At 50.1% G+C, this 24,381-nt stretch overlaps 1 protein-coding gene across 2 annotated transcripts in view; it reads right to left on the bottom strand.

The window, feature by feature from the left end:
• The window catches only part of Xrcc1 (X-ray repair cross complementing 1), a 29,265-nt gene extending 6,259 nt beyond the window's left edge, over positions 1–23,006 (bottom strand). Inside the window, exons 1-4 of one of the 2 annotated variants that reach the window (XM_059280224.1) lie at positions 22,826–23,006; positions 22,189–22,281; positions 11,951–12,067; positions 445–603 (exon numbers count right to left, since the gene is read on the bottom strand). In XM_059280224.1, coding sequence (XP_059136207.1) covers positions 445–603; positions 11,951–12,067; positions 22,189–22,281; positions 22,826–22,876 — 420 coding nt within the window. In that variant the 5' untranslated portion in view covers positions 22,877–23,006. Of the gene's footprint in view, positions 1–444; positions 604–11,950; positions 12,068–18,715; positions 18,830–22,188; positions 22,282–22,825 lie in introns of those variants that run through there. The other variant, XM_059280232.1, reaches the window with a different exon arrangement.
• Positions 23,007–24,381: the final 1,375 nt, after the last annotated feature.

Genomic DNA, 24,381 nt, shown 5'->3' on the forward strand with positions numbered 1-24,381 from the left:
ACATTACCCCTCACTGAGCCCTAACTGCAGACAAGGTCAGGGCTCAGCCCTCAACCTGGACTGACTCTCCGGCTTTCATTGCAAATGGAAGTCAGCTGGCGGGCAGCGAGGCCACCTCCAGGTGCCCTGTCTGGGTCCACTTCTGAGATATAGAACTACCCAGGGCTCTTTGCTCCTCTGCTGTCGGGATGCAGAAGGTAGGAGCCTGAGTTCCTGGCCCCAGTATGATGGCATTAACCAGAGCCTGATGGGCCTCAATTCACCCTCTAACACTCCCTCCAGGGAACTAAGCTGCTTGTCACTGGAGGACCTCAAACCCACGGCTGGAAACAGAGACCAGGATCCGACAGGGACAGCAGCTGTCCACTGCTCCCCGCTCTCTGGACTCAGTATGGGCCTCTCGGCACCCCTGCCCTGGGCCAGGTCTGCCTCCACACTAGGTACCTTGCTGTACGGCTGGCTGCACACAATTTTAACGCGGTCCCAGCGCTTCTCGGCTGCTGCCCGGACTAACTTGTCAGGTCCAAACATACGCACTCGGTTCAGGTTCGAGCCACTTCGGCTCTCAGACGGGGACATGAAAGAGGAGGTGACCAGAAGGACCTAGGCAGAGGACAGCACAACGAATGAGGAACAGAGCGAGATGACGACACAGAGGACACACACCCCAAGGAGTCCCCCGCAGAGGCGTCTTGGTGAGAGGCGCAGGACTCGAATGCTCTTTGGAAAAGCACAGCCGAGTCAACTCAAAGGCCAGGAGAATTACAGGAGGCCAAAACCGAGAGACCCAAATCCAAAGATGGAGAGAGCAGCGTCAGTTATCAAGGGGTGCTTCCCCGCCCACGCCCACAGGCAGGGCTGGCCCTGTGCCGTCATGGGTGGCTCTGCTGAGCGGAGGAGGAGGAGGAGGAGCGAGAGGCTGCCAGCGGCAGGACAGAAGGCCCCCTCGGCCGCGTGCAGACGTTGGGAGCACTACCCCAGCTCCCTCTGCCGCATCCCGTGAACCCAGTCTGCAGCATCCTACACTAAGCCCCTCTCTGTGACACAGCAGTAGAAAGGGGGGGGCACACCTGCTCTTCAGGGTCTGTTTCAGCCCCCATGACCCCTCTACACTCTGGCAGATGTTTCCATTGTCCCAACCTACCTCTGTGCCTCACCCCAGGGGCCACGCTGCCCTGCATTTTCTTCATCAGACCCCAATCTTACAGTACCAGTTGGTAACTACATTCTCATGTAAATCCTGTCCACAAAAATAATGGGCATGGTCTCTGGCTCCAGGTCATGGCAGGGCCACCACAGAAGCAAGGATGTGGATAGCCCTGTCTGGACTACATAGTGAAGCCTTGTTTTAAAAATAAATACACCAAGCTGGGCAACAGTGGTGCACACCTTTAATCCCAGCACTTGGGAGGCAGAGGCAGGCAGATCTCTGTGAGTTCAAGGCCAGCCTGGTCTACAGAGTGAGTTCCAGGACAACCAGGACTGTTACACAGAGAAACCCTGTCTCGAAAAAACAAAAACAAATCAACCAAATAAATAGAATATAATGGTTCATGACTATAATCTTAGCTCTGGCTACAGAGACTAACTCTGTCTCAATAATAATAATAATAATAATAATAATAATAATAATAATAATAAGAAAGAAGAAATAAATGAATAAATACACACACTTATGAGGACACAGCTGCCATGACAGGGGTCCCAGAACCCACACACAGCAAACTCTGACTCAGGAAGGCCACAAAGATTCAAACCATCAAACATACACTATGCATGCTTAAGAGTTCAAGGAAATATTTCGCCAGGTGTGATGACGCACATCTTTAATGCCAGCACCCTAGAGGCAGAGGCAGGCAGATCGCTGTGAGTTCAAAGCTAACCTGGTCTACAGAGTGAGTTCCAGGACAGTGAGGGCTACACAGAGAAACCCTGCCTTGGGGGGGGGGGGGTAGAGTTCAAGGAAACACATGGAGATACTTACAGCAGATGAAGGAAGAAATGACCATCAAAACTGACCGAGTAGGTCTGGACGAGAGAGCTGTGTGCCCAACACAATGGACTAAATCAAGATTGGGAGCAAGCCCCACCCTTCTGCCGTGGTTGGACCATGATGTAGCTCTGACCAATCAGACAGAACACAAAGACTTTTTCCTTCTTTTTTTTTTTTTGTTTTTTGTTTTTTGTTTTTCGAGACAGGGTTTCTCTGTGTAGCTTTGCGCCTCTCCTGGAACTCACTTGGTAGCCCAGGCCGGCCTCGAACTCACAGAGATCCGCCTGGCTCTGCCTCCCGAGTGCTGGGATTAAAGGCATGCGCCACCACCACCCGGCTTTCTTCCTTCTTAAAGGAAGGTTAGAGCCAGCTGGTCATGGGGGGCGGGGGGGGGGGGCTGGCCTCTAATTCTAGTACTCAGGAGGCTGAGGCAAGATCACAAGTTCAAGACCAGTCTGAGCTACACAGTGAGATGCTGTCTCAAAAAAAGGGGGAGGGGGAGAGGTGCGGCTCAGCTGGTGTAAGTGTTTGCCTCACACACAGGAAACTGGAGTTAAATCACTTGTGCAGCATAAAATGGGCTGTGGTGCTACACACTTGTAATCTGAGCACTCAGGAGGTGGAGAGAGGACGTTCAGAGTGCAAGGCCACCCGTAACGACACAGCTATGTTCAAAGTCAGTGAAAGAGGGGTGGGGAGCCAGGTGTGGTGGCGTACCCTGTAAACCTGGCACTGGCACTTGTGAGGTGTCGTCACGATCAGTGTGTAAGGCCAGGCTTAATAACATAGCAAGTTTGGGACAAGCCTGGGCTACATATGACCTTTTCTCAAAAAACCACAGGGAGCAGACGATGCAGGGAGGGTGCAGAGGATGCAGGGAGGGTGCAGAGGATGCAGGGAGGGTGCAGAGGATGCAGAGAGGGTGCAGAGGATGCAGGGAGGGGGAAGAGGATGCAGGGAGGGGGGAAGAGGATGCAGGGAGGAGGCAGAGGATGCAGGGAGGGGGCAGAAGATTCAGGGAGGAGGCAGAGGATGCAGGGAGGGGGCAGAGGATGCAGAGAGGGGGCGGAGGATGCAGGGAGGGGGCGGAGGATGCAGGGAGGGGGCGGAGGATGCAGGGAGGGGCAGAGGATGAAGGGAGGGGGGAAGAGGATGCAGGGAGGGGGCAGAGGATGCAGGGAGGGGGCGGAGGATGCAGGGAGGAGGCGGAGGATGCAGGGAGGGGCAGAGGATGCAGGGAGGGGCAGAGGATGCAGGGAGGGGCAGAGGATGCAGGGAGGGGCAGAGGATGCAGGGAGGGGGAAGAGGATGCAGGGAGGGGCAGAGGATGCAGGGAGGGGGAAGAGGATGCAGGGAGGGGCAGAGGATGCAGGGAGGGGGAAGAGGATGCAGGGAGGGGCAGAGGATGCAGGGAGGGGGAAGAGGATGCAGGGAGGGGCAGAGGATGCAGGGAGGGGGAAGAGGATGCAGGGAGGGGGCAGAGGATGCAGGGAGGAGGCAGAGGATGCAGGGAGGGGCAGAGGATGCAGGGAGGGGGAAGAGGATGCAGGGAGGGGGCAGAGGATGCAGGGAGGGGCAGAGGATGCAGGGAGGGGGCAGAGGATGCAGGGAGGGGCAGAGGATGCAGGGAGGGGGCAGAGGATGCAGGGAGGGGGAAGAGGATGCAGGGAGGGGGCAGAGGATGCAGGGAGGGGGCAGAGGATGCAGGGAGGGGCAGAGGACGCAGGGAGGGGGGAAGAGGAAAGAGGTATGAATGGGAGAAGGAGGCAAATCCAGGGCAAGAGGGCCACTGAATTTCTCCCATGCCACTTCCTGTACCTGCTGCTTCTGGAGCTTCTAATGCTTGATGGAGTAACAACCACTTCTGACCACTGGGCCAGATCCAAAAGAAAGGTGTCCATCACCACCCCCACCCCCGCAACTGTCAGATAAGCTGGGTCTGCCTAAAGCTAGCCTTTCCTCCTGAGGAGAGAACATATTTGTCTCCTGGTGCTGTAAGCAACATTCAGCTGGGCTTTTTGTTTAGTTTTGTTTTAAATTTCATTTCTTTTCTAACTGACATACTGTCAAATTTATAAAATTAAAAATAAAAACTTCACGAGGGTGAAAAAGGAGAATATAAGGACGCGCCTCTTGATGCACAGCTCTGACTATGGGAAGGAAAAAACAAAGAAAATCACACAGAACAGAAGCCACTCACTGGCCTCCACTCCACTCGCTACCAAGGGCCAGACTCTGAACTAAACTGCAGGGCTGCATTTCACACAGAGGGAGGTGGGTGGTGAAAAGAAATGCAACCGGCAGCTGGGGGCTGCCATCAACACTCAGCGGCAGAGACCGCCACACATCTCTTCCTACTCACTGTGAAGAGAAACCACTCGGCTTGACATGCTGCCTTTAGGCTTCCAAATTAACCTTTTACTCCCTAGTCTGGGCTACCTCCAACGCTGATGAATCTCTTTTGTACAATTTCTTGTACTGGGGATGAAGGCCAGACCTTCACATATGCTAGACAAGTACTCTACCACTGAGCCACACCCCACCCCTCACTGGAGGATTCTAGGCAGGGGCTCTACCACTGAGCCACACCCCAGCCCCTCACTGGGGGATTCTAGGCAGGGGTTCCACCACTGAGTCACACCTCCAGCCCTCACTGGGGGATTCTAGGCAGGGGTTCCACCACTGAGTCACACCCCCAGCCCCTCACTGAGGGATCCTAGGCAAGGGCTCTACCATTGAGTCACACCCCAGCCCCTCACTGGGGGATTCTAGGCAGGGGCTCTACCACTGAGCCATACCCCACCCCTCACTGGGGGATTCTAGGCAGGGGCTCTACCATTGAGTCACACCCCAGCCCCTCACTGAGGGATCCTAGGCAGGGGCTCTACCATTGAGTCACACCCCAGCCCCTCACTGAGGGATCCTAGGCAGGGGCTCTACCATTGAGTCACACCCCAGCCCCTCACTGGGGGATTCTAGGCAGGGGCTCTACCACTGAGCCACACCCCACCCCTCACTGGGGGATTCTAGGCAGGGGCTCTACCACTGAGTCACACCCCCAGTCCCTCACTGGGGGATTCTAGGCAGGGGCTCTACCACTGAGTCACACCCCCAGTCCCTCACTGGGGGATTCTAGGCAGGGGCTCCACCACTGAGCCACACCCCAGCCCCTCACTGGGGGATTCTAGGCAGGGGCTCTACCACTGAGCCACACCCCCAGCCCCTCACTGGGGGATGCTAGGCAGGGGTTCCACCACTGAGTCACACCCCCAGCCCCTCACTGGGGGATTCTAGGCAGGGGCTCTACCACTGAGTCACACCCCCAGTCCCTCACTGGGGGATTCTAGGCAGGGGCTCTACCACTGAGCCACACCCCAGCCCCTCACTGGGGGATTCTAGGCAGGGGCTCTACCACTGAGCCACACCCACAGCCCCTCACTGGGGGATGCTAGGCAGGGGTTCCACCACTGAGTCACACCCCCAGCCCCTCACTGAGGGATTCTAGGCAGGGGCTCTACCACTGAGTCACACCCCCAGCCTCTCACTGGGGGATTCTAGGCAGGGGCTCTAACACTGAGACTACATCTCCAGTCCACAGGTTATTTCCAATGCTGTAATCTATAACTTCCTTTTACTTTATACTGAACATGAGAAACCAGGCAACATGTATATAACAAGACACAGGAATTGCAAAAGAATTTTAGGCACAAGCACACAGAAATGGAAAAGTGCTACTCAGGGACACCCCTGGTTCTCACTGAAGGCGTCTAAGCAAGCACTCCACCACAGATCTCTAATCTCAATGCCAACCTCATTTTTCTCCTTTTTAATTGTGAAACTTTTCGCCAAGTTGCTCAGGCTGGCCTCAAACACTCTGTATAATAGCCTAAGCTGGTCTTGAACTTGCAAACCTCCTCTCTCATCCTCCAGAGTAGCTGGTACTACCACCAAGCCTGTCTTTCTTAGCACGATCTGGATGGAGGAGAAATGTTGACTTTGAAGGAAATGGTGTTGCTGCCGTGTGCTCTGGAACTAAGATGGAGGAGGAGCCTTGACTGACTACCCTGATCTGCCCCTTTCTCCTTCCTTTGCTCTTCCAGCTGTCTCTAGTTCCCATGTGGAAACCAAGCATTTTAAGCCCCTGAGCTTTGACACAGTTGTGACTGAAATTTAACAACCTAAGACTTAAGTAAAAGTACAATTCAAAATTTTGCAGAAATATAGCTGTTTCTAGACCCTGGGAACACAAAGGCCTGAGCTGGCCACACCACCTTCTAGAGGGCAAACACTGAATAAATACTCACATATAAGATGCAACAGTTTAGCTTAAAAATGCACCATATTCTATGTTTGCTATTATGAATTAAATTCCAAACTATGTTTTGGAAGAGAAGCAGTAATTTTTAAAGATTTCTTTTACTTGTAGTATGTGCATGAGTGTAGGTACCTATGGAACCTAGAAGCGTGGCATCCCCTGGAGCTGGGGCACAGATGGTTGTGAGCTGTCTGACACTGGTGCTGAGAACTGACGCAGGTCCTCTGCAAGAGCAGTACTCTCGCTTAACCGCTGATGCAGCTCTCTAGCACATGTGGGGGCGTGACTCGGTGGTAGAGTGCTTGACTAACCCGTGGAAGACCCTGCAACCCATTTCCAGGTTGAGAAAAACATAAGAAATTCAACACACACAGGTGGCCATGTTGCACATGCCTGCAATCCCAGCACACAGTCTGATGGGGTAGGAAGATCGGGGTTCAAGGCCAGCCTCAGCTGCATGAGTTCAAAACCAGTCTGGGCAACATAAGACCCTATCTTTAAAAAAGGGTAAAGGTATCTTTATTTGCAACAGGCACAACTGTTGTGTGGTATTTTAATCACATTCTGACACTCTCAAGACTGCCAATAAAAATTTGCTTTGAATCAGAGGGCGGAGCTAGCTACTAGCTAACCAGAGTTAACCAGAGACGTTTGGAGAACTGAGGACAGAGAAACAGGAAGTAATAGGATGTGGCTGAGAGAGGGTCTTGGAGAAAGAGAGAGAGGAGGTCACTGGTTGCTTCTGCGCTGCTTTTCTGATCATTCAGGTTTTTACCTCAATATCTGACTCCCGAGTTTTTATTGTTAAAGAATAATTAGATAAACACATCATCCGGTGCCCAACGTGTGGCATGAAATAATGAGGTAGCTGCTCACCTCTGGCTTTGCAACCGCCATTACATTATAAAACTGGAGAGGCCCAAGGTTATTAGAAAACCAACCTTAATATATCCAGTTACCATTCAAGAATGACCACCAGATAGATGATAGGTGCCCAAAGGCTATTCAGAAGTTCACTAGGATCCTATAGAAATGTTAGATTTGAAGAGATTTAAGGAAGCAGTAGTTTCATATGGTATGCACTCACTTTTCATAAAGCAAATGTTAAATTCATGGGCCACTCAGAATAGAATTATTCCACAAGACTGGAAAGACTTAGTTACAGCAGTATTGGAGGCTGGTCCTCAGATACAATGGAAACCTTGGTGGAGAGAGGAAGCTAGGGACATAGAACAATGAAGTAGGGCTAGAAGTATAGAAATTTCCAAAGAACACCTTCTCACTGAGGCCAGTTTGCTGATGTGCAAAGACAGATTAGGTTTGATGATCACACCTCGGCCCTATGCTGTACAGTAGCTTTGAATGGTTGGGACAAGGTTGAAGAATCAGGAGAGAGGACTGAGTCACTTATTAAAATTACACAAGGCCCCAAAGAAGCCTTCACTGATTTTTTACAAAGATGACTTCAGCTGTAAATAGAATGATATCAGATCCATAAGTTAGACAAATATTATTAACCTTTGGCTTTTAAAAATGTTAATTCAGAATGTAAAAGGGTGATTAGGGCTTTAAAGGCAAGATCAGCATCAACAGATGAATGGATAAGAAATAGGCTGATATTGGATCTCACATTTATGATAATACATCAATAGGAGAACTGATTTCTAAAAGTTTTAAGAAAAATCAAAATATCAGGTGTTTTAATTGTGGTAAACAAGGTCATCTAAAAAGAGATTGTAGGCAAGTTGTTCCTAGAAACAATGCTTTTTCTAGAAATAATCCAAAGAGAAGGCCCCAGCCTTCTGGAGTATGCAGAAGGTGTGGCAAAGACCAACACTGGACTAATGAAAGCAGATCAAAGGGACAGACAAGGTAACCCTTTGCCATGGAGAAACACCTTAGGGGGCCTCTCACAGGCTCCCATGTCAAATTTGGTTCAGTCATTCCTTGTCAGCATTGGGGAAACTCCTCCACAGAGCAATTAAAAGACTGAATGCCTGTTGTTAAAAACCATGCTGTTCAGAATGACAGAACAGATTCATTCGATAAAACAAAATTTTCAGGAGAGACCATAAAACAAGTATTTTGGCAAACTTCTAAAATGATCAGAGATCAAAGTTAAAATACAAATAAAAGGCATTGAGACTGAGGGTTTGGTAGACACAGAGGCAGATGTAACAACTGCACCAAAATGTTGCATCCAAATTGGCCTCTTCAGGAGGTCAATATTCAGCTCCTAGGGATTGGAACTCTATCGCAGGTAAAACAAAGTAGAAGATGGGTTGAGTGTATAGGGCCAGAAGGACAGATAGAAAAATTAAAGCCATATATGGCTAATATAGCCATGAATTTATAGGGATGTGATTTGTTGGAAAAGACAGATTAACATTCCCCCAATCTCAGAAGCAAATTGTAAAATAAAGAATGCTTCTGAGAGAAATATTAAAAGGTATTATCAAGAACAGTCACAGACTGTTCAAATTGTACATAAACAGGGCACAACAGCTGTTGGTCTTCCAAGGTACCAACAGCTCTACCCTTAAAATGGTTAACTGACAAACCTGTGTGGATGGAACAATGGCCTCTGACATCAGAAAGATTCCAGGCCTTAGAACAGCTGGTTACAGGAGCAGCTAAATGCTCAACATATTGAAGAATTGACCAGTCCTTGGAATTCTCCTATATTTGTCAATAAAAATAAATCTGGAAAATGGAGAATGGTAAAAGATCTAAGAGCTATTAATAAGGCGATTCAGCCAATGGGCTCTTTACAGACTGGAATTCCCTTGCCTTGTCTAGTACCTAAAGAATGGTCTATTATAGTGACTGATTTAAAAGACTGTTTCTTCACTACACCTTTACAAGAACAGGTTAAAGAAAAATTTGTCTTCACAGTGCCTACTTATAATAATTTCTAGCCTGTTAAAAATATCAGTGGGCCGGGTGGTGGTGGCACATGCCTTTAATCCCAGCACTCGAGAGGCAGAAGCAGGTGGATTTCTGTGAGTTCGAGGCCAGCCTGGTCTACAGAGTGAGATCCAGGACAGGCACCAAAACTACACGGAGAAAAACCCTGTATTGAAACAAAATAAAAAAGGTATTAGTGAAATGTTTTTCCACAAAGGATATTAACTAGCCCTACCTTGTGTTAATATTTTATATTAAGAGCCATTGAAAATAATTGATGGGCTGGAGAGATGGCTCAGAGGTTAAGAGCACTGACATCTCTTCCAGAGGTCCTGAGTTCAATTCCCAGCAACCACATGGTGGCTCACAACCATCTGTAATGAGATCTGGTGCCCTCTTCTGGCCTGCAGACAGACATGCAGGCAGAACATTGAATACATAATAAATAAATCTTAAAAAAAAAAAAAAGTTTCCTCAATCTATAATTTACCATTATATGGATGATATCTTACTAGCTGTTTCAGACACAGATACCTTAGAAAAAATGTTTGAAGAATTAAAGAAAATTTTGCCTTGTTGTGGGGATTACAAATTGCTGAAAAAAATACTAAGAGGAGATTCTATTAATTACCAGGGATATAAGATAGGTTCACAAAAAATTCACAGAAAGTACAAATCTGGAGAGATCAATTACAAACTCTTAATGACTTTCAAAACTTGCTGGGAGATATTAACTGGCTACAGCACAGAAATGGATTGACAACTCAAGAACTAAGGAATTTATTTCAAACCTTACAAGGTGATAAGGGCTTAAATAGTCCAAGAAAATTATCAGCTGAGGCTGAGAGAGAATTGGTTCTGGTAAAAAAGGAATTACAGGATGAACATGTGGATAGTTTGGATCCAGAACTTGACTGTGTTCTGGTTATTTTACCTTCTACACATTCTCCTACAGAAATTCCAGCACAGAGAGAGATAATTTCTTAGAATGGATATTTTTATCACACAAACAGAGTGAAAAATTAAAAACCTATGTAAAAAATGTTTCTGAATTGATTCTGGAAGAAAAATTATGACTTCGTCAATTAGCAGGAATAAACCCAGCAGAAATTGTGGTACCTTTTACTCATGTTGAAATTTTCTCTTTATGGGCAGAAAATGAACACTGGCAAAGAGCTTGAGACAATTTTTTGGGAGCGATTAGCAACAAGTATCCCAAAAGCAAGAGAATTCAGTTTATAAAGAGAATTAATTGGGTCCTTCCTCACATTGTATGATGAATCCTACGTTCTATACTGATGCAAATAAATCAGGAAAGGCAGTTATATAAATCAGGAAACAAATAAAATGGCTCAAAGCCCTTATGACTCTGTTCAAAAGTCGGAATTATGCTATTCTCATGGTATTATTAGATTTTCCAGAACCTCTTAATAATATAGTTACCGATTCTCAATATACAGAAGAATTGTTTTACATATTAAAACTGATACATTTATTATAGATGATTCAGAATTAACTTTGTTATTTATTCGATTACAAGAAATAATCAGAAATAGAAATCATCCTTGTATATAACACATATCAGCTCCCATACAGGTCTACCAGGCCTTCTAGCACAAGGTAATGCTGAAATTGATCAACTATCAGTAGAAAATGTGCTAGAAGCCTCAGCATTTCATAAGAAACACCATGTTTTTTGGGTTTTTTTTTTTTTTATTTTTTCAAGACAGGGTTTCACTGTGTAGCTTTGCGCCTTTCCTGGAACTTGCTTTGGAGACCAGGCTGGCCTCGAACTCACAGAGATCCACCTGCCTCTGCCTCCCAAGTGCTGGGATTAAAGGCGTGCGCCACCACGGCCTGGCTAAGAAACACCATGTTAATAGCAATGGTTTGAGGAAAGATTTTTCTATCACATGGCAACAAGCCAAGGAAAGTATAAGGAAATGTCCTTCTTGTTCTTTGTATAATCAAACTCCACTAACTGCAGGAAGTAACCCAAAGCGTTCTGAAAGAAATGAAATTTGGCAAATGGATGTGTTTCATTTTTCAGAGTTTGGGAGATAAAAATACGTACACCATACTATAGATACATATTCAGAATTTCAATGGGCAACTGCTTCCACTTCTGAAAAGGAGAAAACACCTTGTAGTAACTGGCTTCAACTTAGACTTGTCAGTTCTATCGCGTGAGTTTAATTTTTACCCGCTATCACTTCACTGGTAAACCAGTAGGCTAATACTCTGAGCTATACTGAACTCACCAGTCAAAACAGGACCTGCGAGCCAGGCTTGGTGGAGTGCACCTGATACTCCTGGCTGAGAGAGGCTGAGGCAGGAGAACAGCCTGGGCAAAAGGAGAGGCCCATCTCAAATCAGTACAAAGCATCAGTCACAAAGAACTCTATTTTGTCTCTAGCAGACAGGCTACCAGAGTGGTGACCGACAACGTGGAACCCCAGTTCCCAGGCCACCTGTGAGAGACTTGCAGGCCTGACTAAAGCAGCTTCATGCTCAAGCTGCAACTGGATTTTACAGCCAGTGACAGCCTCGCGTGGCTTATTTAACCAGGCAGCCGGCCTTTCCCGGTGATCAGGCAAACACTCTGTGCCTGCTCTGTCTCCTCAGCACACACAGGACCCTCCACAAGGTAGGCTAGGTGGCTCCTCCACCGCCGTGTAAGCATGAGGGACAGAGATGGGGATTCAGGGGTGTCAGCATCTCCCAGCCCTGCTTACCTCATAGTCCTGTTCACCAGCTGTGGTCCCTCCGGCCGAGCTGCCCACCAGCACCTCTACAAAGGCTGAGCCGTCATTCCCAATGTCTATGCTGTGTATCTGCTCCTCCTTCTCCAACTGTGGGGCAAAGAAAGGCCACCGTGAGTTCCTCCCTGGCTTGCTTTGGAACAGGGGACAGGAAGAGAGATGATGTCCACCTGGGCTGCAGTGTCCCCTGGAATGTCACCTATACGTCAGTGGGGACCAGAAGTGAGTGGTGTCATGATGTCTCTGGCAGGCAGCCTAGAACACGACATGGAATTCACAGAATGAATGCACACATACTCCAACCCTACTACACACTTGCTTCACCAACAGACAGCTGCACACCCCCACCTCGGCCGGTCCACTGCCTGCCGTGGAGCTGTCCTTGGTGGCAATGACCAAAGGCACAGCTAGGTTCAAGTTGTCATACAAGGGGCACGTGGCTATAGAGGCTCCTGGACAAACAAAACGGTGCATGTCAGGGGCTCCTGGGGTTCTGCTCATCACCAAGTCCGGCGTTTGAATCGCAGCTCTGACACATACTAGCTGTAAGCCCTTGCTGGCTCGCCTCCAGGGGCCTCTACTTCCTCGTCTGTGAAAACAGAGGGCTCATCAAATCAAGGATCACCCACATAACTAACTGGCTGGAGGTCATGGCACACAGTAGGCGCCCAGTAGCTGCCAGCCAGGCATTGTTTTGATATTGGTGACTTCTGTCACATGTTTGTTTGTTTAAGACAGGGTTTCTCTGTGTAGCCCTGGCTGTCCTGGAACTGACTCTGTAGAGCAGGCTGGCCTCGAACTCAGAGATCTAAGTTCAGTCTGCCTCTGCCTCTGGGATTCAGTCAGGACTGGAATCATTTTTCTGAGATAGCTTGAAGACTGCCATCCAGTGCTGTGGGATGGTCTGTATGGCAAATGTGTTGCTGATTAGTCAATAAATAAATCACTGATTGGCCAGTGGCCAGGCAGGAAGTACAGGCGGGACAAGGAGGAGAATAAAGCTGGGAAGTGGAAGGCTGAGTCAGAGACACTGCCAGCCGCCACGATGACAAACAGCATGTGAAGATGCCGGTAAGCCACGAGCCACGTGGCAAGGTATAGATTTATGGAAATGGATTAATTTAAGCTATAAGAACAGTTAGCAAGAAGCCTGCCATGGCCATACAGTTTGTAAGCAATGTAAGTCTCTGTGTTTACTTGGTCGGGTCTGAGCGTCTGTGGGACTGGCAGGTGAGAGAGATTTGTCCTGACTGTGGGCCAGGCAGGAAAACTCTAGCTACAATCCAGTCCAAACATGAGGCTCTAGTTTTCCTTTTTTTTAAGTTTATTTATTTTATTGTATGTGTATGAGCATTCTGCCTGGATGTAGTTTGTATGTCACGTGCTTTCCTAGTCCCTGCAGAGGCCTGAGGAGGGTGTCAGATCCTCTGGAAATGGAGTTAGACAGCTGTGAGCTGCTGTTCGGGTGCTGGGAATCAAACCCAGGCTCTCTATAAGAGCAACAAGTGCTTGTAACTGCAGAACAAACCCTCCAGCCCGTTCTCATTTTCTGAGGCATGGCCACTATAGTCCAAGCTACACATTATCCAAAAGCTGGGATTACAAGCATGAGCTACCACAGCTCTTCAGTTTCACGTGCTTATTTTTAGTTTTCTTTTGGTGTGTGTGGGGGGGGGGGGTGCACAACAGACAGGGTCTCATTTTGCAGCCCGAGCACATGTGGACTTAGGATCCCCCTGGCTCCATCTCCCAGATACTGGAATTGAAGGCAGGAGCCACTTTGCCTGGAGTGGCTTTGTCAAATGCTGCCCCAGAAAAGCCCCAGGCTTCCCACTGAATCTATTATCTGGGAGCAGGAGCATTACTTGATACAGGCTCATTATTCTTGGGAAGAACGAGCTATTTATGAAGACTCTCACAAAGGCCTGCAGCTCCAGCCTGAGGGCTGAAGACACAGAAAGGTGTGGGTGTGGGGCAGTCAGGACGGGCACTGCTGAGTCTCCGGCTGTCCAGTCTGGGGCTCTTTTATAAGGTCCTAGGATGAAGTCATTACAGCCCTCAAAGATATCTAGTCTTGGGTTCAGATGTAGTTCAGCTGGTGGAGTGCTTGCCTAGGATGCAGGAACCCTGAGTTCGAGCCCCAGTAACGCATAAACAGAGCATGATGGAGCATGCCTGTAATGTCAGCATTCTGTGGAGGCACTGAAATGAGAAAACCACATTTGCTCAATCCTGACCCGCCATCCGGCTAAAACTGAGTTCAGCCTGACCCTCAGGCGTGCATAGTATTTACAGGAACCATAACTCACCGGCCATGGTTCTGCATGGCGACACAGCTGTGCCCTAGTCTTACTGAAGTTCATATCCTGTCATGCTAGCTAACAGCCATCCTAGCCGCGTTACCGGGATGCACCAAACTTGTGGTTTTTACCTCTATAACACCCCCCCCTCACTGAGCTCCCGCCTCTTTATCATGTGATCACAGGAGGGCGTGCTCCTGGCTGGGCCTGGGTGGCTCAATAGAACCTCCAAATCCACGAGGAGTTCGTCCTGCTCTCCTCTTGGTGAGAACAGCAGGAGGATCAGGGGCTCAAGGTTAGGGCTGCAGAGATGGCTCAGCTGCCAGAGCCCCTCCAACCCACAAGAAGCTCACAGCCTCACGTAACTCTAGGTCCTCGGGGACCCAACGCCTCTGGCCGCTGCAGGCACCTGCACTAAGACGCATCCACCCCTCTACACACACTTAAAAATAAATCTTTTTGTAAAGCAAATTTTTAAACTGCCACTCAACACTGCCCTCCTCTGCCATATTCTAAACCACAGCCAATATTTCTGAGGGGGAGCTTCCTCAGATGAGAAAGGGGAGTCGTGGTGATATCCCTCACAGGAAGCTAAGACGCCCCAAAGTAATAACTGCTGCCAGCTGGGCCTGCAACCACAGCTACTTGGGAGGTGAATCCAGAGTTCAAGGCCTGCATGGGCCACAGAGTAAGTTCAAGAGCAGACGGAGCAACTTAGCAAGACCGTGTCTCAAAGGGGGGGGGGGGGGGGGGCGGGGTTGGATGTGGGTCAGTGATGGAGTGCTTGTCCAGCCTGTACAGGGTCCTGGGTTCGATACCCAGCACCACAAAAGCAAAGCAAAACTGAGCGCTCACGTCAGTGACAGTGGAAACAAGGCAAAGCCTGCTCTTCTACCAGGGCTCCAAGTAGGGACGCTGCAATCACCTCCTCGCCACAGATGAGCCGCCTCGGGCAGGAAGTGGTTGTGCCAGGGCTGTGCAGGAAAAGCCCGAGAGAAGGCGGCCAGCTGTCCACAGGGCTGTGCGTGGGCTCACAGCACCGCCCATGGAGAGAACGTAGGCCAGCACAGAACCTTCGGGACACTGAGCCCAGCTGACTTCCTGTACGCTCAACCATTCTTCTCCAGCTACATCACCCATCTCGTATCTAAGAAGGCTGAGGCTCGGGGCCTTGGCTCCGGCCACCCCAGAATCTGAAATACTCCTCACACCTCGCCACCGCCTGTACCTTCTCTCTGAGCAAGATTCGGATGTCAACGCTTCAGACCAAACAAAGCGGCACCCACAAAGGGCTCCTCTGCTCCTGAGTGCTTCACCTGTCCTCACTAGTACCCCCTGGAGCCCGGGCTTCTTACTGTTGTCTCCCTGCCCCCAGGGCTGGGGATGTCCTGGGGCTGCCACATCAGGCTGAGCTCTACCACCGAGCCCCACCTGGGTCTCCTGTGTCCCAGGCAGACCTCAAACTTCCTATGCAGCCAACAATGTCCTTGAACTTTTGGTCCTGCCCCTTCTCTCCCTGGATTAACACAGTGCTAGGGACCAAACTCAGGACACCACCAAGTGGGCTGCACAAGCGGCCCCAGCCTGCTCTTCTGTACTTGCATTTTTGTTTGTATTTTTCTCATCTTCCCGGGCAGACCGCGAGGCATGAGACCGGACGACACGGGCCACACGGGCCACAGAGAGTGGGCAAAGCTCTGAGAGACGGCTGGTGAACAAGCTGTGCTGTGTGCACTAGCTGAAAAGAGAGAGAGGGACTGGAAGACGGCTCCGTGGGGCGCGTGCTGGCCTAGCACACAGGGGGCAGCACAGGCCTGCAGTCCCAGCACTCAGGAGGCTGAGACAGGAAGGTCACAGGCTCCAGGCCAGCCTGAGGTACAGAGTGAGACCCTGTCTTGAATTAATACCAGTAACAAATATCAGGATAGTGGCACACACCCCTCATCTCAGCAGTCTGGAGAGGAGCACAAGTCAAGGCCAGCCTGAGCTGCACGCAGTGAACGCCTTTCTCAAAACTTTGAAGAGCTGGGGGAATGGCTCAGCGGTTAAGAGCGATGGCTGCTCTTCCAGAGGTCCCAAGTTCAATTCCCAGCAGCGACATGGTGGCTCACAACCATCTACAGTGGGATCTGATGCCCACTTCTGGCCTGCAGATGTATATGCAGACAAAGCACCCACACACATAAGTAAGAAGAAGTTTTTAACATGGAAAAAACACAGCAAGTACAGTGATGCAAAGGTTAGGGGTCAGAGGCTCACAGAGCTGGAGGCCAGCCTGGGCTCCAGGAGACCCTGGCTCAAACGACAATAACAAGACAGAGCAAGCATCATGTGTTCCACCGTGCGGCTGACACTCAGGCGGTCTACCAGTGTTCTAACTGGACCTGTCCCAGCATCCCCTCCAGGACAGGTGGGGTTGGCAAGAGGTTGAACTCCCAGGCTGGAAGCAGGTGACCAGCTGGGCACAGAATAGCCACGGCTAACAAAAAGAGGTGTGTGGAGCTGACATAAGCAGAGGCTGAACCCTGTGTGGCAATACCAGTGTTGTGTAACAGTGTTTGGAGGACACACGGGGAAGTAGGAGAGCACACAGGAGTCTACTGTCTTCTCCCCTGTCACTGCAAAGGAACCACAGCGAGCGCTGGATGAACTCAAGAGTTACCCACAAACTGGCAAGGGCAAAGCACGACCGGATCTTCCCGGGGTCTCTGATGCGACGGACTCTACAACGTGGCAGTGCTGACTCTCGGCTCCTGAGCCTGACCCTCTCGTGTATTCTGGACAGGGAACGAGGAGCCTGTGCAGACCTAAGTGGGAGCCTATCTTTCCGCTGCAGAGGCCCTGGTGGCTCCCATCTCAAACAGCTTTCCCAGCCTTGAGTGCTGTGGGATGCTCCTACCCTCACCCCATCATCAGCTCTGGTCCTACCCTGCTCACGGGCCTCCTCGGCCCACCTCTCATGTACCAGATGGATGCAGCCTGCTGACCTGTCCGTCCCCTCCCTGTGGATGCACAGCCTCCTCTGCGCAAAGTCACCAGACTGCAGGCCGCAGAGGTGGCTCAGTGAGCCAAGATGCTGGCCTGAAAACCCACATAGAGGAAGGAAAGAAGTGACTCCTGCAAGTTGTCCTCTGACCTCTACAGATGTACACATGTGCAGCGATGCACACACCCACACCCAATAAATGTAGCTTAAAAAAAAGGTTCAGCCGGGCAGTGGTGGCGCACACCTTTAATCCCAGCACTCGGGAGGCAGAGCCAGGCGGATCTCTGTGAGTTTGAGGCCAGCCTGGTCTACAGAGCGAGATCCAGGAAAGGCGCAAAGCTACACAGAGAAACCCTGTCTCGAAAAACCAAAAAAAAAAAAAAAAAAAGTTCACGCCTTTAATCCCAGCACAGAGGAGGCAGAGGTGGATTTCCATGAGTTTGAGGCTAGCCTGATCTACATAGCAAGTACCAGGACATCCAGGGCTCTATAGAATGACCTTATCTCAAAAATAAGTCACCAGTTAGCCAGGCAGTAGTGGTACACACCTTTTATCCCAGCACTCGGGAGGCTGAGGCAGGTGGATCTCTGTGAGTTCAAGGCTAGCCTGGTCTACAAAGGAAGTTCCAGGACAGCCAGGGATACAGAAAAAACCCTGTCTCGGGGCGGGGGAGTCACAAGTGGGGCTGGATTGCTCAGTGGTTAACAGCACTTACTGCTCTTGCAGAGGATCCACATAGCTCACAAACACCATCCCTAACTCCAGTTCTAGGTGATCCAGTGCCGCCTTCTAATCTCCAAGGCACCAAACACTCGAGTGGTTTGTGTACATGCACACAGTATGACACTCACATACATAAAATAAATCTCTAAAAAATTGGGGTGGGGGTTGAGACAGGGCTTCTCTGTGTAGCGCTGGCTGTCCTGGAACTCGCTCTGTAGACCAGGCTAATCTTGAACTCGGAGATCTGCCTGCCTCTGCCTCCCCAGTGCTGGGATTAAAGGTGTGCGCCACCACACTCAGTTTAAATTTTTCAAAAAGTAACCAGACTTCATATTTAATTAAAAAGCTGACCGCACCACTTCCCGGCTGGACTCTCCCACTCCCCTCGCTCTACCGCACTCATGGCTGACTACCTGATGGTACAGGACCAACTTTCTGAGCCTGATAAAGACGCTGGCATCTCACGTAGCCCAGGCTGACCTTAAACTTGCTATATAGCAGAGGATCTTCAATTTCTCATCCTCCCGAGTAGTGAGATGACAGGCATGCAGCACTATGCCCAATCTGTGTGGTGACCGGGCTCGAACCCAGGGCTCGGAGTGTGCTAGGCAAGCTCTCCTCCAACCCACAAGCCCAGCCTCCAGAGGTGAATATGCTCATTTGTGCTGCCCCCTGCTGTACCGACACAGGACTACAGTACCAACTTACTGAAAGCACTTAACACACACCTGGTGCCCTCAGAGGCCAGAAAGGGCATCTGATTCCTTGGAACTGCGGTGACAGAAGGTGACACACGTGGGTACTCTTACCCACTGAGCACCTTCCAGCTGCACGCTCATTTATTTAACGGGTGGGGGTGGGGGTGCACGCACGCCATGTGATGCTAGTTCTCTCCTTCCACCAGGTGGGGTCCAATGACTGAACTCAGTCTGTCAGGCTTGGCTCCGAGGACCCTTACCCACTCGGGAGCCTCTTAGAACTCCCCAAGTCGCATCCCAAAGAAATTGCATGCTCTTCCCAAGCTGCTTCCACTCTGGGTTTCCTAATTCCGTGAGAGCCACATTCTATTTCAGTCTTTTCCATACAGTCCTGTGCTTCACCTGTCTGGCTCGCTAGCTCTCCAAGTCCGTCTCCAGTCTTTTGTTCCCACCGAGTGCTCTTACAGAACTGAACGTCATTTTGCAGTGTGTGGGGGATGTCACCTGATCATAAGCAAGGCCTGAGGAATCACTGTCCCACAATGAAATCGCCAGTCCCTCCCTTTGTATCAACTCCTACATGTTGACAGAGCACTTCTGCAGACATTATGTCACCAGGTTTTTACAACCACCCCAGCCTTGGGTGTCTTTATTCTCAATGGGTACATTCAGAGAAATGAAAAACATTTGCCTGAGGTCGGAGTGAGTAAGAGGGAGAGCTAGGATTTGAATCCAGATCCCCAAACTAAATGGTAAGCAACCTGGTTCTCACACAGCTTAAAAGACGGGCTCTCAGTTGCATAATTTCGCTGAGCCTCAGTTTCTTTATCTGTAAAATGGGATAATGACAGTTTGTAGGTCATGGGGTTTTACAAGGGCTGAATGAATCAAGCCATGTGAGGTGTGTAGGCTGCTGACTGGCAGGTTATAATGGTGAATAACATTAGTTTTCATTACCAGTCTCTTATTAGGGATTTAAGAGACACTTAAACACCTAAAATTGGTCAAGAAATGTCATGGATCTATGTTGGTTTGTTTGTTTAAACTTCTCTATAATCTTCAAAAGGCTCTGTGAGCCAGAACTACTGAGCAAAGAGGCCACGGATACATTCAGTATGAGAGACAGTCTGGTAAAGTCTCGTCCCCTCCAACGTCCTTCACCTAATACCCCTCGACTCGGAACGGAGAAATGTGGCCGACACCAAGGGAAGTGTGAGCTGGGCACAGTGGTTGTGGTGGTGACTGGAGCTTGTAGCTCAGCAGTGCATACGGAAACAAAACAGGCTGGCAACACTGTCAAAAGCACCAATACTCAATGTGGGCTATCTCAGCACCGTCACCCATGAGTGGTCACAGAGGCAGGACAGTAGGACGCGCAGATAAAACACTTGGGCCACCACACAAGTACCAATGGGCAGGCGCTTAAAAGCATCTAATTCTCTTTTCCCACCAATTTTTTAAAGACTTATTTTTATCAGCCAGGTGGTGGTGGCTCACATCTTTAATCCCAGCATTCGGGAGGCAGAGGCAGGTGGATCTCTGTGAGTTCGAGGCCAGCCTGGTCTACAGAGCGAGTTCCAGGACAGCCAGGGCTACACAGAGAAACCCTGTCTCAAAAAAAACAAAACAAAATAAGATTTATTTTTATCGTTTTAAAGATGTGTATGGAAGGAGGGTATGTCCCCAGAGGCCAGCAGCTTCAGATCCTTGGGAGCTGGACTTACAGGCTGCTGTAAGTCATCAGTGCGTGCTAAGAACGGCACTCAGTCCTCTCTGGGAGGGTAGTTTGCACTCTCAACCACGGAGCGATCTCTCCAGCACCTTCCTCAAATTTCTTGTTCCTTTCAAAAACAAACTTTTTTTTTCTTTGATTTTTTTTTTTTTTTTTTTTTAAAGACAGGGTCTCTCTGTGTAGCCCTGGCTGTCCTGGAACTCACTCTGTAGACCAGGCTGGCCTTGAACTCACAGAGATCTGCCTGCCTCTGCCTCTGCCTCCTGAGTGCTGAGATTAAAGGCCTGTGCCCCTGCCACACAGGGTCAGAAACAGACTCTTGGGCCAAACTTTACTATGTCTTAATTCCAGGACTTGAGAAGCAGTGGGGAGGGACTGTTAGGAGTTCTCACAGAGAGCCTATCTAAAAAAAGAGTCACACGTGCCCCAAGAAAAAGAAAAGGTCTCCAAACTTGCAGAACTGTGTTTAGCTTCAGTTAGAACATTATAAAACATACTCAAAGGCCAGGTCTGGGAGTCCACTTGGGGGATCACAACGCGATGACAATTATGAATTTCAGGCTGAGGGTAAGAACCAGGACCCACACAGTAGGAGAAAAATGACTCCCACAAGTTGTCCTCTGACCTCCACATGCATGATGCCACAGGACTTGTGTGCCCATGCACATAAAAGAAACTGAAGTAAAAATTTTAAAAAGCGGTCAGAAACAATTAAAAAACAAAATACAGTCAGAAACAAGTCAGTCAGGCTGGGGACATGGCCTCTTGTCTGGCCTGCACAAGGCCTTCAGTTCAAACCTCAGTACTGTGTGTGTGTGTGTGTGTGTGTGTTTGTGTACTGTAAGTCAAATAAAAGAAAGGTAAACAGACAGAGGCCAGCCATGATGGTATCTACCTGGAATTCCTCCATCCCAGATGGACAGAGAATCAGGAGTTCAAGACACCCGCTTCAATTTAAGAAAATGAAAGAGAGTCAGGTGGTGGTGGCTCTCGCCTTTAATCCCTGCACTCAGGAGGCAGAGGCAGGCAGATCTCTGTGAGTTGGAGACCAGCCTGGTCTACAGAGTGAGCTTCAGGACAGCCTGGACTGTGTAGAAAGACCCTTCCTCAAAAACAAAAACAAACCAACCAACCAAGAAAAGCCAGTCAACTGGCTACTTCCAGTCCCATCTTATACCTGCTGCATTAACTTACTAATTTTGTGGTACTAGGGATGGAACCAAGGGTCTCAGACGGTCCAGGCAAGCCCTGTACAGCTGAGCTGTACTCCTAACCCTTTAGTAGTCCCTGTGATGCGAATTACTTTTTATTTTTGAGACAGGTTCTAAGTTGTTCAGGCTGGCCTTGAACTTGTGACACCCTCCTGCCTCAACCTCCCAAGCAACAGGGATTACAGGCCTAGGCCATCAGCTCCTCCAAGTCTGCCCTCTTTATAATGAAACTGATTTACGTCGATACCCTTCATGGCTAACCTTCTGGTCCCGAGGACACAAGAAACATAATCCTGACGGACACTGTCCCAGCTGAGGCCCAGAGGTAGAATCAACCTACTCAGGTGCACCCACTGACTCCTGCTCATCTCTGGGCTTAGACTCTTCCCTCCTCTGCTGAGGGGGCACTGGGATTTCAACTTGCCCGTTTTGCAGGCAAGGGAGCCGAGCAGCACTGTCTCTACCACAGAAGGGGACGCAACATTCAGGCAACTGGCTCGGGAATGTGGGCCCGGAAACTCACAGCCCCGGGACGAGGAGATGGGAAAGAGCAGCATCACCTGTAGGACCACAGAGATGGTCTTCTCGCCTGCCTTAGCTGCCCGCCACTTCCGGTACGTGTCCGCCTTAAGGAGGTTTTCTGCACAATGGGTCTGCAGAAAAGAGCAGAAAAGTGGAAGTTCGTTAAAGAAAGCTTATTTGAAAAAAATAAAATAATTTGCCGGGCGGTGGTGGCGCACGCCTTTAATCCCAGCACTTGGGAGGCAGAGGCAGGCGGATCTCTGTGAGTTCGAGGCCAGCCTGGTCTATAGAGTGAGTTCCAGGACAGGCTCCAAAGCTACACAGAGAAACCCTGTCTAAAAAAAGAAAGAAAACAAGACAAACAAATAGTGAAAATAAAATAATACAGTAATTTTCGAAAAGCTAGCCGGCTCTCAACGCTTACACTCTGCCCCGAGTTTTCCTCCCAGTTTTCCCCCCTAGAAGTTGCCCAGGACCCCCCTTTTTCCTTCCTTCTCCGGGAGTTCCACAGTGGCCCCAAACTTCCCAAACTGCCCATCTCTCCCGATGCACGTCCAGCCTCCACCCCGCAGCCCCCCTCAGAATGCCACCACGTTCCCCTTGGCACTTCCCAAGTCCTCAGTCTCCCTGAGGAAGCCCCAGTGTCTTCCCGCCGCTCCCACGTCAGCCCCTCACCGAGTCCTGGCTGCTGCAGGACACAACGTGGCGGAGGCTGATCTCCGGCATGTCCACACCCGTGGACGTCCGTCCTACCACCCACAGAGTGAAGAGGAAGGGTTCCAGCAGCAGCAGCAGCAACAGCAGCAGCAACAGCAGCAGCAGGGGCCCGGGAGGAGGTTGGGGGGGAAGCGCGCCCTGCACCGGACTCAGTGCGCAAGCGCGCCAGGCTTGGGCCTTTCAAACCGCGGCGCGCCGCCGCGCACGTCGACACTGCGCATGCTCGGTTGGACCTCGCCAGAGCGAGGCGCCGGGTCCCCTTAGCAACAAGCCGTCCCTCCGTCCCCGCCTCTCTCTGACCCCACCACTCTCAGGCCGGGCTTCGCGATGACGTAGGGACTCGGCTTTCTGGGAGCCTAGCAACAGGAGCGGCCTCGGTGATTGGGTCCTACGTGAAATCTGCCCTGCTCATTGGGCCGAGCGGTTACCAACCAAACCCGAGCTTTGGAAACGCAGAGGCTTGCTGAGAGTTTCCGGAGCCTGAATCCTGCTTGCAATATGATCCCCTCCACCTGTTGTTGCGGACACGCTCTGTTCCCCTTCTCCCTCCAAACACGCGCACACACACACACACACACACACGCACACGCACACGCACACACACACACACACACACACACACACACACCAGACAGACGCGCGCACAGAGACAGACAGACGGACAGACAGACGCGTGCCCGCGCGCACAGGGAGACAGACAGACAGACAGATGATAGACGGAGATCTCATATCTTTCTTAGCCCTTGGCTTGAGACCAAAGAGAGGAAGAAAAATCTTAAACACAAAACATATTCCCAACACATAGGCGCGAACACACACACACACACACACACACACACACTCGCAGAGATAATAGATAGATGGCAGAGAGCTCTCAGACCTGTATTAGCTCTTGATCTAACACCAAAGAGAGGAAGAAAGATCTTAAATACAAATTATGGCCGGGCAGTGGTGGCGCACGCCTTTAATCCCAGCACTCGGGAGGCAGAGGCAGGTGGCTCTCTGTGAGTTTGAGGCCACCTGGTCTACAGAATGAGTTCCAAGATAGCCAGGACGGTTTCTCAGAGAAGCCCTGTGTCGAAAAAAAAAAAAAAAATTATGCACCGTATACACGCGCTCACGCGCACAGGCTAGCACGCTCCCACAAATGCCTTGGTTTCCCAATGCTCTGTGAGCATATCTCTCCATCCTAGCCCATTTCTGGCCCCTGACAGGCTCTCTTCTGTTCAGGCCCCTCAAGACCCAGGGACACGTCCCTGGGCGGGGTTGGAGCTGGACACAGATCAAATTCAGAAGAGTGAGTTGAGTGTAAGGCAGGCACACGAAAGGGAAAGGAAAAGTTGACAAGGTGCCCAGCCCCCGCAGGACGGGCCTAGACATGCTGGGCGCTCCCAGGTTAGGATCCAACCCACGCTGGATGCCTCCTTGGGAAAAAGGGAAGAGGGGGTGCCAGTCTCCGAACTTGCTCTGCACCCGCAGGGAATCAAGTGGCCCAACTCCAACCTTAAGCTTTG

This window comes from Peromyscus eremicus, chromosome 1, assembly GCF_949786415.1.
Source record: "Peromyscus eremicus chromosome 1, PerEre_H2_v1, whole genome shotgun sequence".
Taxonomy (NCBI): domain Eukaryota; kingdom Metazoa; phylum Chordata; class Mammalia; order Rodentia; family Cricetidae; genus Peromyscus; species Peromyscus eremicus.